General features: G+C 43.3%; 1 protein-coding gene across 4 annotated transcripts in view; it reads left to right on the forward strand.

Moving 5' to 3' along the window:
- Positions 1-14,360, forward strand: part of LOC135517307 (lethal(3)malignant brain tumor-like protein 4) — a 144,640-nt gene extending 130,280 nt beyond the window's left edge. For 3 of the 4 annotated variants that reach the window (XM_064941489.1, XM_064941491.1, XM_064941490.1), the window contains exons 19-20: positions 8,353-8,415; positions 10,415-14,360. In XM_064941489.1, coding sequence (XP_064797561.1) covers positions 8,353-8,415; positions 10,415-10,570 — 219 coding nt within the window. In that variant the 3' untranslated portion in view covers positions 10,571-14,360. The remainder of the gene's footprint in view (positions 1-8,352; positions 8,416-10,414) is intronic. The other variant, XR_010452023.1, reaches the window with a different exon arrangement.
- The last annotated feature ends 3,199 nt before the right edge of the window (positions 14,361-17,559 follow it).

The following is a 17,559-nucleotide window of genomic DNA, read 5'->3' on the forward strand; positions in this document are numbered from 1 at the left end:
GTCTAAACTCACCAGAAATGACATTTGGTAGCTCCTACCTATATATGTATAACTTTAGGAGCTGGATTCCCTGACTTGGCAATTGTTAGCATATTTAGCTAGCAGCCTCCATGGAAATGATCAATTTCTTGTGCTAATTTTGTTAGCATTCTAGTAATAGACGTTCAAAGGACTTTTTTGCGTTTTTGGAGCTCCCTTGTGTACTACGCCGGTAATACCGTAAATCCCAGGGTGAGAGAAGGATGGTATGATGATATGAAAGTCTGGATACCGCCCAATCCTAATCTCCAATGGTAACGACAAATAGGTCACCCACCATTTGTAACGGGTTGGAGTTATTTCCAAACACCACAGCAGTGTTGAGAAAAGGGGGGGCAACAAGGTACCCCTAGGGAAAGAAAGCGAGCGAGAGAAGGGATGGGGAATGTTAAGATGTTATGAGTTAAGACTGAATAGTAGTGCTGAGCGATTAGTGCCTTTTGAGGTCGGTTCGATCATAAAAAATGTATCACAGTTTTCAAATACAGTTTCGATTATATTTTTAGACATTAAATGCACTATGCATTTGGTGTGTATATAACATTTGTTTTATTTGATTGTTATTATTTAATTCCAAGTCATCATCTCTGTTGTCTGACCAATTCACTATTTTAGTAGTTCTTCAAAGTAAATAAGGCATACTTTAATGACAGCTGAATACTAACTATCAATCACTTAGATCATGTATTTTCAGGTAGAGATACCTCTCAAAGAATCTGCTTAGCATGTGCTGTCTCCTTTCTTGATCGCGCGCTCTTCTGTCCGTCTCTCAATGGCCGGCGCTCAATGGATTATGGTCATTGTAGTTAGTAGCACAGAAAACGTGGCAATTATGTTGGCCTGTTGGAACTACAACTCCCTACTACATCGCACAGTTCAGGCTTGGTTCCGATTTATCTCTAGAGAAACTGAATCGAGCTCACAGACAAAAAAATAATAATAATGGAATCAAATAATGGAACCACCGGCGAAATTTCAGTAACCGTCATTTCAGTTCATCACTCAGGTGCACTGAACAGAGACACAGGCAACTGTGGCTTTAGTTAGCCCATTCGTTCACCATGTTAAGAAACGGGTTAACCGTGCTTTATTACAGTAACCAAGCACCGTAGTACACGTATGAATGTGCACCATTACAGGGAAGATAGTTAGGAGAGCAATAGGAGAGAGAGGAAGATTGAGGGATTGGGCCCCCTCAGAGCACAGACAGATGAGAGATGGTCCAATAGAGGTAACCAAGACTCACAAAAGCAATGCACAGTGTTGTGGCACGTTCAGATAGAACTATATGATGTACTGTAAAACAAACCCCTCTGACATGTAGAAAAGGGCATCTTGTCAGTTCTATCTGCAACAGTGTTGTGCCTACCGAATGTGGCCCAGGCTTGTCTTGTGACTGCAACCTGCAGAGAGGGGGCAGCACAGAATGTCATTGAGTTGTACCAGAAGATGTTTTATCTTGGCGGTTGTGGGGATTTGGCAGAGTGGAAGGAGAGAGATTGCAGTAGAGAGAAAGGGGGAGGGAGAGAGCAGAACTGTAAAGGGATCGACTAGAGGGAGAGGAGCAGTGCTTATATAGGCTTTTATAACACCCACTAACCCCTCCTAAGACTACAGATGTATCCATACTTCACCACCCACGTCCCTTAAATCAAGTCCTTAGCCGAGGTTCTATAAAGTGAGCCTATAGCTTAATAGCCTTGAGCAGTGCTGAATGGGCACATTTCACTATCTCCATAAGCCATCACTTCTCCAACCTAACCACTAGCTAATTGGGTGGGGTTAGCATTGCAAAAGCTTGAGCATACATTTTTAGTTTGTCTATGTGATCCCTGTGGGAATTTAACTCATGGCCTTGGCGTTGCTAACATCACACTGGTTTGCTAGCAATGCCATTTCCTTTCAACATTAAGCTTGACGTACTCTAATTAAGATACAAGAACCCTAGGAGCTATTTCCTTGGGAGTTAGTTTATCTGCAAGGCTTAGACTTTAGTTCATTGGGTTCATAATCCTGCCAGCCCTTGATCCCCGTCATACAGATGTACATTTCCTGTTGCTGTAAGATTTAATATGTATTATGCGGATTATAATTAATGGACATTTTGTAGGGTTTGATGAATGTTTCGTTAGGGCCAATCAAAACTGAAATGTCAAACTGGAAATTACAAACGTTAGAAGTCTTTTTAAACCTCAAATACACCGTTTTCTTTTCCTGCCGCACAGGACAATTCTCAGCAATAAAATAGTGATCAAATTATTTTTATTTTATTTAACCTTTATTTAACTAGGCAAGTCACATAAGAAAAAAATATTATTTACAATGACGACCTAGGAACAGTGGGTTAACTGCCTTTTTCAGGGGCAGAACAACAGATTTGTACCTTGTCAGCTCGGGGGTTTGAACTTGCAACCTCGCTCTAACCACTAGGCTACCCTGCCGACCCAAAATTGAGCTCAGGTGCATCCTGTTTCCATTGCGATGTTTCTACAAGTTGATTGGAGTCCACCTGTGGTAAATTCAATTGATTGGACATGATTTAGAAAGGCACACACCTGTCTATATAAACTTCCACAGGTGAAAGTGCATGCCAGAGCAAAAATCAAGCCATGAGGTCGAAGGAATTGGCCATAGAGCTCATAAACAAGATTGTGTCGAGGCACAGATCTGGGTAAGGGTACCAAAAAATGTCTGCAGCATTGAAGGTCCCCAAGAACACAGTGGCCTCCATCATTATTAAATGAAAGAAGTTTGGAACCAGCAAGACTCTTCCTAGAGCTGTCCGCCTTGCCAAACGGAGCAATCAGGGGAGAAGGGCCTTGGTCACTCTAACAGAGCTCCAGAGCTTCTCTGTGTAGATGGGAGAACCTTCCAGAAGGACAACCATCCCTGCAGCACTCCACCAATCAGGCCTATATGGTAGAGTGGCCAGACGGAAGCCACTCCTCAGTAAAAGGCACATGACAGCCCGCTTGGAGTTTGCCAAAAGGCACCTAAAGACTCTCAGACCATGAGAAACAAGATTCTCTGGTCTGATGAAACCAAGATTGAAGTCTTTGGTCTGAATGCCAAGCGTCACATCTGTAGGAAACCTGGCACCATCCCTAAGGTGAAGTGTGGTGGTGGTAGCATCATGCTGTGGGGATGTTTTTCAGCAGTAGGGACTGTGAGACTAGTCAGGTTCGAGGCAAAGATGAATGGAGAAAAGTACAGAAAGATCCTTGATGAAAACCTGCTTCAGAGCGCTCAGGACCTCAGACTGGGGTTAAGTTTCACCTTCCAACAGGACAATAACCCTAAGCACACAGCCAAGACAACGCAGGTGTGGCTTTGGGAAAAATCTCTGAATGTCCTTGTATGGCCGAGCTAGAGTCAGGGCTTGTACTCAATCAAACATCTTTGAAGAGACCTGAAAATAGCTGTGCAGTAATGCTCCCCATCCAACCTGACAGAACTTGAGAGGATCTGCAGAGGAATGGGAGAAACTCACCAAATACAGGTGTGCCAAGTTTGTAGCGTCATACCCAAGAAGACTCGAGGTTGTAATCGCTGCCAAAGGTGCTTCAACAAAGTCCTGAGTAAAGGGTCTGAATACTTAGACTTTTTTGCAAACATTTCAAAAACCTGTTTTTGCTTTGTCATTATTGTAGTATTGTGTGTAGATTTTTGATGGGGGGAAAAGAACTTAATCCATTTTAGAATAAGGCTGTAACGTAACGAAATGTGGAAAAAGTCAAGGGGTGCACTGTATATGATTGTTTGGGATTTTTTTTCAAAGCTACAAATTGATGTTGTTGGTAGTAAGTGGGTGATTTGTGTATGCAAAGTATTCTCATTGTTAATAACATCCTCATAGGAACTGGAGAACTGTTTCCACTCATGAATAATTCTGACACAAATTAAGATTTCTGATTGAATTCCAACCCACTCTAGAAATATGTAATGGAATGTTTTGAACTTCCATAAATGGCACTTAGCTAATAGAGAATTTTACTAATCCTGTCCTGGAGACTACAGTGTTTCAGTTCAGATGCCTCTCCTCACTATAATGTGCTGAATACAGACTGATATTTATGCTCTCTAATGTTGAGGCCAGGCATTTGACATGACACTCAGGTAGCAGGCAGTCCTGCTAGCTATTGCTAGCAGAATAATTCAGCCTGAATAGACCTACCACTGCAGACCTGGGTTCAAATAGTCATTCGGATTCTGAATGCAATAGAATTAAAGGTGCAAACACCACCCATCTGGCACTCTAGGCAGGCTCAATCAAACACTCAAAATATTTAAAGGAAGCCAAATATTACTTGAGCTAAGGTCTGCCTCAGTACAGACTACTGGACAGTTGCTTCAAGGTGGCAGCTTTGGGCGCTGCATTATAATGATTCTGCATTGCAGATATACAGTGCTTTCAGAAATTACCTACACCACTTTTTCTACATTTTCTTGTTACAGCCTGAATTTAAAACTAATACAATTTAGATTTGTTTGTCACTGGCCTAGAGACAATACCCCATAATATCAAAGTAGTATGATGTTTTTCTAAATTTTTACAAATTAATTAAAATCTGAAATGTCTTGAGTCAATAAGTATTCAACCCCTTTGTTATGCCAAGCCTAAATAAGTTCAGGAGTAAAAATGTGCTTAACAAGTCACATAAGTTTAATGGACTCACTCTGTGCAATAATAGTGTTTAACATCATTTTTTAATTACTACCTCATCTCTGTACCCCACACATACAATTTATCTGTAAGGTCCCTCAGTTGAGTTGTACATTTCAAACATAAATGCAACCACAAAGACCAGGGAGGTTTTCCAATGCCTCACAAAGAAGGGCCTGTTGGTAGATGGGTAACAAATAAAAAGAAGCAGACATTGAATATCCCTTTAAGCATAGTGAAGGTACTAATTACACTTTGGATGGTATATCAATACACCCAGTCCATCACTTAGTCAGTCTGTGTCATGGAAAGAGCAGGTGTTCCAAATGTTTTGTACACTCAGTGTATACAGAGAGTACCAGTATCAGATCAATATGCAGGTGTATGAGGTGCTCTATATATACTGAAGTATGTGGCCACCCCTTAAAATTAGTGGATTCGGCAATTTAAGCCACACACGTTGCTGACAGGTATATAAAATCGAGCAAACAGTCATGCAATCTCCATAGACAAACATTTGCAGTAGAATGGCCTTATTAAAGAGCTCAGTGACTTTCAACGTGGCAGTGTCATAGGATGCCACCTTTCCAACAAGACAGTTTGTCAAACTTCTGCCCTGCTAGAGCTGCCCCAGTCAACTGTAAGTGCTGTTATTGTGAAGTGGGAAACGTCTAGGAGCAACAACGGCTCAGCCGCGAAGTGGTAGTCCACACAAGCTCACAGAACGGGAGTGCTGAAGCGCGTAACGCGTAAAAACGTGTCTGATCTCGGTTGCAACACTCACTTCCGAGTTCCAAACTGCCTCTGGAAGCAGCGTCAGCACAATAACTGTTCCTTTGGAGCTTCATGGAATGGGTTTCCATGGTCGAGCAGCCGCATCACCATGCACAATGTCAAGGGCTGGCTGGAGTGGTGTAAAGCTTGCCACCATTGGACTCAGTTGCAGTGGAAATGCATTCTCTGAAGTGGTGAATCACTCTTCACCATCTGGCAGTCCAACGGACAAATGTGGATTTGGCGGATGCCAGGAGAACGGTACCTGCCTGAATGCATAGTGCCAACTGTAAAGTTTGGTGGAGGAGGAATCCTGGTCTGGGGCTGTTTTTCATGGTTCGGGCTAGGTCCCTTAATTCGAGTTAAGGGAAATTAACGCTACAGCATACAATGACATTCTAGACAATTCTGTGCTTCCAACTTTGTGGCAACAGTTTGGGGAAGGCCCTTTCCTGTTTCATCATGACAATGCCCCTGTGCAGAAAGTGAGGTACATACAGAAATGGTTTGTCGAAATCAGTGTGGAAGAACTTGACTGGCCTGCACAGAGCCCTGACTTCAACCCTATCGAACACCTTTGCGATGAATTGGAACACCGACTGCGAGCCAGGCCTAATCGCCCAAAGTCAGTGCCCAACATCACCAATGCTCTTGTGGCTGAATGGAAGCAAGTCCCCACAGCAATATTCCAACATCTAGTGGAAAGCCTTCCTAGAAGAGTGGAGGTTGTTATAGCAGCAAAGGGGGGGGGGACAACTCCATATTATTGCCTGTGATTTTAGAATGAGATATTCAACGAGCAGGTTTCCACATACTTTTGGTCATGTAGTGTATTTGAGGTAGTTATGTAAATGATTTCAGGTTAGAATGACTAGGCATTCAGGCTACATAATAATGAGAAGTACAATAAATAACAGCAGCAGCATATGATGAGTGTAAATGTGTGTGTGTGTGTGTGTGTGTGTGTGTGTGTGTGTGTGTGTGTGTGTGTGTGTGTGTGTGTGTGTGTGTGTGTGTGTGTGTGTGTGTGTTTGTGTTGTGCTTATACATTTGCATGTGCATATACAGTGTATGTGGATGTGTGTTAGTTTTGTGTGAATATGTGTGAGATTTCATGTCAGATCGGCGATAACGACAAGGAAGGAAGGCAGGAAGGATCCATTTTAAGAGTACTCAAACAGGGCCTGTGCTTAACACAGGGTGAAAAGGGACATTTGTGTTTATTTTGTACTGGCCAGTGATGCACAGTGAGGTAATAGATTTTGGGAGATGTTAGCTGGGTGAGATGAGGACCTAAGGGTCTTGGACTGGAACAAACAGCTGTTTCATAATGTACTATATTGAATAGCTGTTTATCACAGCCTCATGTAACACGGATGCAGCCGGGGTTCTCTTCACGTGTGGCTTTAGTTTTAGGTGTTGGGGCTATGCTCAATACAATACATATTTTTTTACCCATTTGCACAAAATTGATACATTTTCAGTCAGCAACCCTCCAGTTACTGGCCTCGTTTCTCTAACCTCGAGGCTACAGCCAACTGTACTGAGATGGTTCAATATGACTCTAAACTGGTTGTTAGAACTGGTTGTTCTGTTGGTGTCCGGTAATTTAGCTTTATGACTAATTTCCATGTTTTCATTACGTTAAGAATGTCCTGACAGAGGAGGAAGAGTTACCTTGTTGTTTTTTGGGGTACTTAATTGAAGTCATTTTCACTAGCAAGTCCTGTGGAACTTTACGCCTCGCCATCTCTTTCATTCGATTTTTTAAAAGCCTCATTTGACAATGTTTTGGCAGGATACAGGCTTTCTAAAGGCTATTGTCTTACGTCAGTGGCTTCCAGCAGATTGTCTTCTGTTGTAAAGCAGTCGATATCCATCATACAGGAGCTTCTTACGCTCTCTGACCCCCCTTTATAACCCTTGGCTGTTATCCCAGTAACTGCTGCAGTCAGGCCCACTAGAACCCCAGCTACCCTGGGCTATTATTGGAAGTTTCCAAACCCCTCTTCAGAAAGTTTTCTCACTCTTTCCAACTCCTGTAGCTTAAATGGTTCAATAGAAGCCCAAGGAGGCACTGGATATGTGCAGCTTTGTATTGAACACTATCCCTTCACTTTTTTTTTCTTTTTGTATTGATGGAATGGCATCGCTAGCTTCTTTAGAGCATCAGGAAATGTCAGTGCCCACAGGCAAACACGTTCTCAATATCAACATGATTTGTTCTTCTGAGTGGTAATAATTAAGCTATAGCTTCACACATTACTCACTGATCCCCTTATGTCTGTTGATTTTCCATCAACAGTTACAACCCCTCATCATAAGGCCTACATAACATTGTCATAACAACGACATAACGGATGTCATAACCAGTCGTGACTTGTGGTGTTGGCCTTATGACTGGGAAGGTTCAAGCAAAGTGTTACTATGGTAACTCCACCAGATGCTCTCCATTGAGATGGTCTCCCACAGATGCTCTCCATTGAGATGGTCTCCCAAACTGTAACGTCCGTCGTTAAATGAAGACCAAGGTGCAGCGTGGTAGGCGTACATTTTCTTTAATTTTAAATGTTCCACCAAAAACAATAAACTCAACGAACGTAAAGCTAGGAGTGCAAAACATGCAACACACAAAGACAAGATCCCACAACAGAAGGTGGGAAAAAGGGCTGCCTAAGTATGATCCCCAATCAGAGACAACGATAGACAGCTGCCTCTGATTGGGAACCATACTCGGCCAACAAAGATATAAAAACATAGATTTCACACCCTAATCACACCCTGACCTACCAAATAGAGAATTTAAAGGATCTCTAAGGTCAGGGCGTGACACAAACACTAACCAGTGTGTCTGTCTTCTACATGTCTTTGTCCAGGTGGCTGACTTTATCCACTCTCTTCACGGCTGTGATGAACAAGCCAAGCAGTTCAAAGAGGAGGTAAGAGATGACACACCCTCTATCCACCCTCTGGTCCCCCTCCTCTAGTCCCTCTTTAGTTGCCCTCTAGACCCCTCTGGCCCCTCTCTAATCTCCCTCTAGTCCCCTTCTAATCCCTTCAGGTCCCCTTCTAATCCCCTTCTGGTCCCCCTCTAGTCCCCCCTGGCCCCCTCTAATCCCCTCTGGTACCCCTCTAGTCCCCTCTGGTCCCCCTCCTCTAGTCCCCTCTGGTCCCCCTCCTCTAGTCCCCTCTGGCCCTCCTCCTCTAGTCCCCTCTGGTCCCCCTCCTCTAGTCCCCTCTGGCCCTCCTCCTCTAGTCCCTTCTGGCCCCCCTTTAGTCCCCCTCTGGCCCCCTCTAGTCTCCTCTGGCCCCCCTCTAGTCTCCTCTGGCCCCCTCTGGCCTGCCTCTAATCCCCTTTAATCCCTTCGGGCCCCCCTCTAATCCCCTCTGGTCTGTATCTGGCCCCCTCTAATCCCCTCTGGTCTGTATCTGGCCCCCTTTAGTCCCCTCTGTCCCCCCTCTAGTCCCCTCTGTCCCCCCTTTAGTCCCCTCTGGCCTGCCTCTAGTCCCCTCTGTCCCCCTTTAGTCCCCTCTGGCCTGCCTCTAGTCCCCTTTAATCCTCTCTGGCCCCCTCTAATCCCCTCTGGTCTGTATCTGGCCCCCTCTAGTCCCCTCTGTCCCCCCTTTAGTCCCCTCTGGCCCCCCCCCCTCTGGCCCCCTCTAGTCCCCTCTGTCCCCCTTTAGTCCCCTCTGGCCCCCCTCTAGTCCCCTTTGTCCCCACTTTAGTCCCTTCTGGCCTGCCTCTAGTCCCCTTTAATCCCCTCTGGCCCCCTCTAATCCCCTCTGGTCTGTATCTGGCCCCCTCTAGTCCCATCTGGCCCCCCTTTAGTCCCCTCTGGCCCCCCTTTAGTCCCCTTTGGCCCCCCTGTCCCCCCTGTCCCCCTCTGTCCCCCTTTAGTCCCCTCTGTCCCCCCTCTAGTCCCCTCTGTCCCCTCTCTAGTCCCCTCTGCCCCCCCTCTGTCCCCTCTGTCCCCCCTTTAGTCCCCTCTGTCCCCCCTTTAGTCCCCTCTGGCCCCCTTTAGTCCCCTCTGGCCCCCTTTAGTCCCCTCTGGCCCCCTTTAGTCCCCTCTGTCCCCCCTCTAATCCCCTCTGTCCCCCTTAGTCCCCTCTGCCCCCTTTATTCCCTCTGGCCCCCTTTAGTCCCCTCTGGCCCACTTCTAGTCTCCTCTGGCCCCCTCTAGTCCTCTTTAATCCCCTCTGGCCCCCTGTAATCCCCTCTGGTATCTCTCTGGTCCCCCTCTAGTCCTGTCTGGTCCCCCTCTAGTCCCGTCTGGCCCCCCTCTAGTCCTTCTCTAGTCCCCCCTGTCCGAAGTAATCTAAATAGTTTTAATGCTGGCCCTCCTCCATACGGCTAAACTAATGTGGCGAAACAGGTGTGGAGTAGCCTTTGCCCGTATAGTTGTTAGGCTGCCGTCTGCAACAAAACACTCAGAGAAATGGATTCTCTTCCTTCGTCTCCACTATGTTTGGTCCACTATGTGTTTGGTTTGTTTGAGTTGATAATTATACCGAGGTAAGGAGACATGACTGGAATCCAAAGCAATTCATGAAATGCTAGTAGCAGTAGCGATTAGCATTCCGAGCACAGCCATCTTTCCCTCAGCTAATCTGACTCTAGTATTTGCCATTGCTCTCTTGGTTATTGAAATCCCTTTTTCACCAATCCCAGTTAACACTCCACAGTTGTGCTTTTTACATACACAAAATGTGAGTTGCACGTTTAGTCGTTGAACAAGCATTCACCATCCGATCCAACTGATAAATACATGATTACTGTTTCATAAATGATCAAATGGCTCATACTCTCTGTATAGTGGCAGATATGATCTGTAGCCCTTAGAGAGTGAGAGGGATTTTTTTTCTAAATCTCACTGGGTTCAATTGACTGCATATCAGCTGTTGACCCATGCTGTAATCTGATTGGTTGTCGTCCAACAGCAAATTGACGGGAAAGCCTTCTTGCTGCTGACCCAGCGCGACATCGTCAAGATCATGAGCGTGAAACTCGGTCCTGCCCTCAAGATATACAACTCCATCCTGATGTTCAAGCACGCTGAGGACAACCAATCGGCAGCTGGCAACGCCAACACATGAAGCATCGGAAGCCACACCCACCAGGCCCACCCTATGTGTCTGTCAAACACATAGATTTACTGTATGGATTCATTCCAAAATCCCTGACCCCTGACTCCTGCTCCTTCACCTTGGCCTACAGGCACTTTAGTTAAAGGACTTGAACTTCAACTAAAGCCGCTACATGATCTGTCCAGACCGATGGACTTTCAGGTTTGTGTGTGTGCATGTGCGTGCGTGTGTGTGCGTGTGTGTGTCTTCTTCCTTGGACACAGCCTCTAATTCTGCCTTTAATACTCAAATGTAGGTGTCATGAAGGTCAACTCAACAAAACCCGCATTTACAGCTACACAGCACAGTTTTCTATGTCTTTTACGCTGTAGCTTCTCCATGCTCTACTTTTCTCCTTCAGGATCAAAGAAGTGACAATCACCATCAACAGTACAAAGCCGTGTACTACATCATGACAAACTGTGCTTTTCTGGGTCATCACGGTGCTATGTGTATTCCGATTACAGTCTACATCACAGTACGGGGGTTGACCTCTGGTACTACCAGCTTACGATCTCTGTCTATCGACTCAAACAGGGATACATATTCCAAACGTCTCTGCCATTTTGATTTGTTTTGATTCTATTTTGTATAAATGTTATGTCACTACCTATATCAACTCGCCTATATTTATTGTGAAAAATATCTTGGTGTTTGCATAGTTGAAGGAAATTAATATATTATATATGAGGAAATTGTTTTAAATTTAATTTGATAATATATTGCACATTAGAAGAACGAAAAATAACTTTACTTACGTTTTGGAAAATGTAAAACCATGGGATAACTTTGAGCTGAAGATAGTCTAAATAAGTGTCATTTATGTTATAATGTTAAGGTAGTTAAGATATCTTAAGTTGTCTTACTTTCTGTGGTACTGCAGCTCGAGACAATAGCCATGTACGTTTATCATTATTTACCTTTTGATCCATACTCGTTGAAAAGGACCAATATTGTATTTTCTGTTCTAATTAATTTTCATTTTTGCTCTCCTTTTTACCATTGGGGTAAGTTTTCTCACAGTCCTGATAGGTTGAAGTTGTTTTCTTATTATCAAAGAACAGCATACTTGATCTTCTGCACAATTAAGAGTTTAATGGTATATTTTGCTATAACTTGGAACTCAAGCTATATGTTGAAACAACTGTGCTATATCATTTGTTCTCTAGTCTTAATATGAATGTTGCTACTAAATTTCAACAGAACTCCATGAAACTTCAGGAATATGAAGAAACCGTTTACTGTACTTTCTGCTTTTTTCCTATAGGGACTTTCTCTATCCCAAATGTCAAGCATCCGGAAACGTATATTTTATTCTGATGCTGCTTGTCTTTCTCAATGCTGTAACGCGCAAGACTGCTGTTTAGTGCATGGACAATAGTGCTACATCTTGGTACAACCTCCAATATGGAGTTAGATATCTGCCCTTAACATATTCTACACGTATTTAGGTGACTCACAATCTATTTTGGCGGATATCTACCTCCATATATCGACCACTTATCTATGAAAATGACAACTAATTGAACCATAAAGATGTGTTGTACATATTTGTAAACCCTGTTTCTTACACTGAATTTACACTTTGTGCACACTTAATGGATTCAGATCACATGACTTCACAATCCAAATAAACAGTGCAAAGTCCCTGCCGTCTCCACACTCCGTTTTAGTTCTCCTCAAGACAGTTTTGCATTATTTATTGTTTATTTGACTACTACAGTGCGAAGGCTGCACACCCATTTCCAACTTCCAAGGTCCCCCTTGACATTATGTACAAAAATGGAAATTAATGGACTGTGGCTGGGATTTATTCAACTGCAGATAGTGGTCTTCCGGATGGCACTTTCTATTTGATTTGCACAGCAGCGTGTTTCAGATGGTTAATTTAGATACTGGCAGTCCTGTGGTGTGACACATTCAGTTCTGACTGCAAACCAGTCATCCACTGCTGCAAAACCAGACTGACAATTTCAGGGACACACTGCTTTGAAAATCAAACACACTTTGCAGTCCCATTTCTCTCCGTGACCACCCTGGAAGGGACAGAAGGTCAACACGACATTGACCCTGCATACTCTACTCTACTCATAACCAGGATCACTGAAATACATCTCAGTCCTGTACTATACATGGAAGCAGCAGAACTGATGATGCGAGACCAAGATACTTCATACATTATTCAAACTAAATTTTAAGAAAACAATATGCTTGTTCAGTATCCCAGAACTATGCCTCCAGGACATATGAATACCTATTATGAATATATTGAATTGAATAAAATAGATTGGATATTTCTATACTTACATGAAAACACACTGACTGAAAAAAATAGAAAGCACATGAACATGGCTGGTATAGAGTGTTTTGATGTAACCCCAAGGGCATTTGACCCCAGGAGAGTATGGTGGCTCATCCCACGTCATATGCAGGCTTTATCCTCTGTAGCCCTAAAATTCAACTTGGGACCTTGAAGCCAGTTCCACTGCATTTTTTTCATTGTTGCCCTCTAATCAGGGACTGATTTTGACCTGGGACACCAGGTGTGTGCAATTAATGATCAGGTAGAACAGAACCAGCAGGCTCCGCACCTCAGAAGGTAAGAGTTGAATACCTGATACTCTATAGTAGCAGTCTTATTTAATGTTCTTTCTCTTGGTGTAGTGTGTGCAGTAAGCCTATGTATCAAAGCTATATTCATGTTATCCTCTTATAGAAATTGTAGGTGGTTGTCTCCTGGAGCCCTTGGACCCAAGCTCGTTTATATAAAAATAGATATACAACAACAACAAAATATATACACAGTGCCTTGTAAAAGTATTCAGACCCCTTGAAAAGGTTCACATTTTGTGTTACAAAGTAGGATTAAAATAGATTGAGTTGTCTTTTTTCTATCGACAATCTACACATAATATTCTGTCATGTCAAAGTGGAAGACAAATTCAAAAAATGAAATAACTAAAATACAGTCGTTGCATAAGTATTCAACTCCCTCAGTCAATGCATGTTAAAAACACCTTTCCCATTGATTACAGCTGTGAGTCTTCTTGGGTAAGTCTACTGTTTAAGAGATTTCACAACTGTATTATGCAATATTTGCTCATTATTATTTTTTAAATTCTTTAAGCTCTATCAAGATGTTGGGGATCTGAGCTAAACAACAACTCATGTCTTGCCATAGATTTTCATGCAGATTTAATTCAAAACTGTAACTTGGCCACTCAGGGACATTCTTCTTGGTAAGCATCTCCAGTGTGGATTTGGCCTTGTCTTGTAGATTATTGTTCTGCTGAAAGGTGAATTACTCTTACAGTCTCTGGTGTAAAGCAGACTGAAACAAGTTTTCCTCTAGGATTTTGCCTGTGCTTAGCTCCATCCCGTTTCTTTTTATCCTGAAAAAAAAACAGTATTTGCCAATGTCAAGCATACCCATACCATGATGCAGCCACCACCATGCTTGAAAATAAGGAAGCAGTTACTCAGTGTTGTTGTGTTGGATTTGCCCCGAACATAGGCTTTGCATTTAGGTCACAAAGTGTATTCCTTTGCTGTGTTTTTTTTCTTCTTCAGTATTACATTAGTGCCTTGTTGCAAACAAGATGCATGTTTTGGAATATTTTCTATTCTGTATACATGTATTTTTCTTTTCTGTCTGTAATTTAGGTCATTATTGTGGCGTCACGACAATGTTGATCCATCCTCCGTTTTCTGCCATCACAGCCATTGAACTCTGTAGATGTATTAAAATCATGGTAACATCCCTGAGCCGTTTCATTCCTGTCTTGCAGCTCAGTTCAGAAAGATGACTATCTTTAATGTGTCTGGTTTAATTCATAATCCACAGCATAGTTATTAACATGACCAAAGAGATATGTTCAATGTCTGATATGTTGTTGTTACCCATCTACCAATCACTGCCCTTCTTTATGAGGCTTTCAAAAAGCTCCCTGGTCTTTGTAGTTGAATCTGTGCTTGAAATTCAATATTTGACTGAGGACCTTACAGATGTACAGTGCCTTGCGAAAGTATTCGGCCCACTTGAACTTTGCGACCTTTTGCCACATTTCAGGCTTCAAACATAAAGATATAAAACTGTATTTTTATGTGAAGAATCAACAACAAGTGGGACACAATCATGAAGTGGAACGACATTTATTGGATATTTCAAACTTTTTTAACAAATCAAAAACTGAAAAATTGGGCGTGCAAAATTATTCAGCCCCTTTACTTTCAGTGCAGCAAACTCTCTCCATAAGTTCAGTGAGGATCTCTGAATGATCCAATGTTGACCTAAATGACTAATGATGATAAATACAATCCACCTGTGTGTAATCAAGTCTCTGTATAAACGCACCTGCACTGTGATAGTCTCAGAGGTCCGTTAAAAGCGCAGAGAGCATCATGAAGAACAAGGAACACACCAGACAGGTCCGAGATACTGTTGTGAAGAAGTTTAAAGCCGGATTTGTATCCACTTTAATCAGTGTAGATGATTGGTTAAAGAATGATTTATAAGCCTAGAGAAAATGTGGATTGTGTTTGCGTGCCATTCAGAGGGTGAATTCAGATGGTGAATGGGCAAGACAAAATATTTAAGAGCCTTTGAAGGGGTATGGTAGTAGGTGCCAGGCGCACCAGTTTGAGATCAACGTCAAACGACAACGCTGCTGGGTTTTTCATGCTCAACATTTTCCCATGTGTGTCAAGAATGATCCATCACCCAAAGGACATCCAGCCAACCTGGCGCAACTGTGAGAAGCATTGCAGTCAACATGAGCCAGCATCCCTGTGAAACGATTTCGACACCTATGTCCAGACGAATTGAGGCTGTTCGAGGGCAAAAGGGGGTGCATCTCAAAATTAAAAAGGTGTAAGGTGTTCCTAATGTTTTGTACAGTCAGTGTGTGTGTATATGTATGTGTATATATACAGTTGAAGTCGGAAGTTTACATACACTTAGGTTGGAGTCATTAAAACAAATTTTTCAACCACTCCACAAATTTCTTGTTAACAAACTATAGTTTTGGTAAGTCGGTTAGGACATCTACTGTGTGCATGACTCAAGTAATTTTTCCAACAATTGTTTACAGACAGATTATTTCACTTATAATTCACTGTATCACAATTCCAGTGGGTCAGAAGTTTACATACACTAAGTTGACTGTGCCTTTAAACAGCTTAGAAAATTCCAGAAAATGATGTCATGGCTTTAGAAGCATCTGTTAGCCTAATTGACATCATTTGAGTCAATTGGAGGTGTACCTGTGGATGTATTTCAAGGCCTACCTTCAAACTCAGTGCCTCTTTGCTTGACGTGAAAATCAAAAGAAATTAGCCAAGACCTCAGAAAAAAAATTGTAGACCTACACAAGTCTGGTTCATCCTTGAGAGCAATTTCCAAACGCCTGAAGGTACTACGTTCATCTGTACAAACAATAGTACGCAAGTATAAACACCATGGGACCACGAAGCCGTCATACCGCTCAGGAAGGAAACATGTTCTGTTTCCTAGAAATTAATGTACTTTGGTGCAAAAAGTGCAAATCAATCCCAGAACAAAAGCAAAGGATCTTGTGAAGATGCTGGAGGAAACGGGTACAAAAGTATCTATATCCACAGTAAAACGAGTCCTATTTCGACATAACCTGAAAGGCCACTCAGCAAGGAAGAAGCCACTGCTCCAAAACCACCATTAAAAAGCCAGACTACGGTTTCCAACTGCACATGGGGACAAAGATTGTACTTTTTGGAGAAATATCCTCTGGGTCTGATGAAAAGAAAAGATAACATTTGTAGGTACCTGTTTCCTCCAGCATCTTCACAAGGTCCTTTGCTGTTGTTCTGGGATTGATTTGCACTTTTTGTCTACAGTGCGCATTCACAGCCCGGTGCGTTCTGTACCAACTCCTCGCACTTGTTGTGCTAAAGTGGTTATCTGTCCAGGACGGGTTGTGTCAGCTCAGCGTGCCTTGTCTCCTGTGCGCCTTCACGGTCCAGGATATCCTGCACCGGCTCTACGTGCTGTATCCCCAATGCGCCTTCACAGCCCAGTGTGTCCTGTGCCAGCTTCCCGCACTTGCTGTGCAAAGGTGGTAATTTGTCCAGGACGCGTTGTGCCAGCTCTACGCTCCAGACCTCCAGTGCGCCTCCACAGTCCAGTACGTCCTGCGCCTCCTCCCCGTACTCGCCCTGAGGTGCATGTCACCAGCCCAGTGCCACCTGTACCGGCCCCACGCATCAGCCCTACAGTGCGCCTCCACAGTCCAGAGCTTCTGGCGACAGTTCCCAGTCCAGAGCTTCTGGCGACAGTTCCCAGTCCAGAGCTTCCGGCGACAGTTCCCAGCCCAGAGCTTCCGGTGACAGTTCCCAGTCCAGAGCTTCTGGCGACAGTTCCCAGTCCAGAGCTTCCGGTGACAGTTCCCAGTCCAGAGCTTCCAGTGACAGTTCCTGGTCTGGAGCCTCCGGCTACGTTTCACAGTCCGGAACCTCCAACGACGGTCCACGGTCCGGAACCTCCAACGACGATCTGGAACCTCCAACGACGGTCCACGGTCCGGAACCTCCAAAATAAAGACCCTTGAGTGAGTAGTTGTGTCCAAACCTTTGACTGGTAATGTATATATAAAACAATATTTTATTTTATTCAACCACACGTACACATGGATTTTGTATTGTAAATGTGTGTAGATTGTAATGTCATGTAATATTTTGAATTGTATATAACTGCCTTAATGTTGCTGGACCCCAGGAAGAGTAGCTGCTGCCTTTGCAGCAGCTAATGAGGATCCTTAATAAAGACAAATGCATACCACAGGAATACAAAATATCCCATAATTTAGCGCCAGAGGATCAATATTTTAAAAATAGTTTTATTGTGGATTAGGTTTTATCACAAGCGCGTACAGGTAACTGCCAAAATAAAGGAAACACCAACATGAAAGGGAAAGGGGGATACCTTG

This window comes from Oncorhynchus masou, chromosome 28 (genome assembly GCF_036934945.1).
Source record: "Oncorhynchus masou masou isolate Uvic2021 chromosome 28, UVic_Omas_1.1, whole genome shotgun sequence".
Lineage (NCBI taxonomy): Eukaryota > Metazoa > Chordata > Actinopteri > Salmoniformes > Salmonidae > Oncorhynchus > Oncorhynchus masou.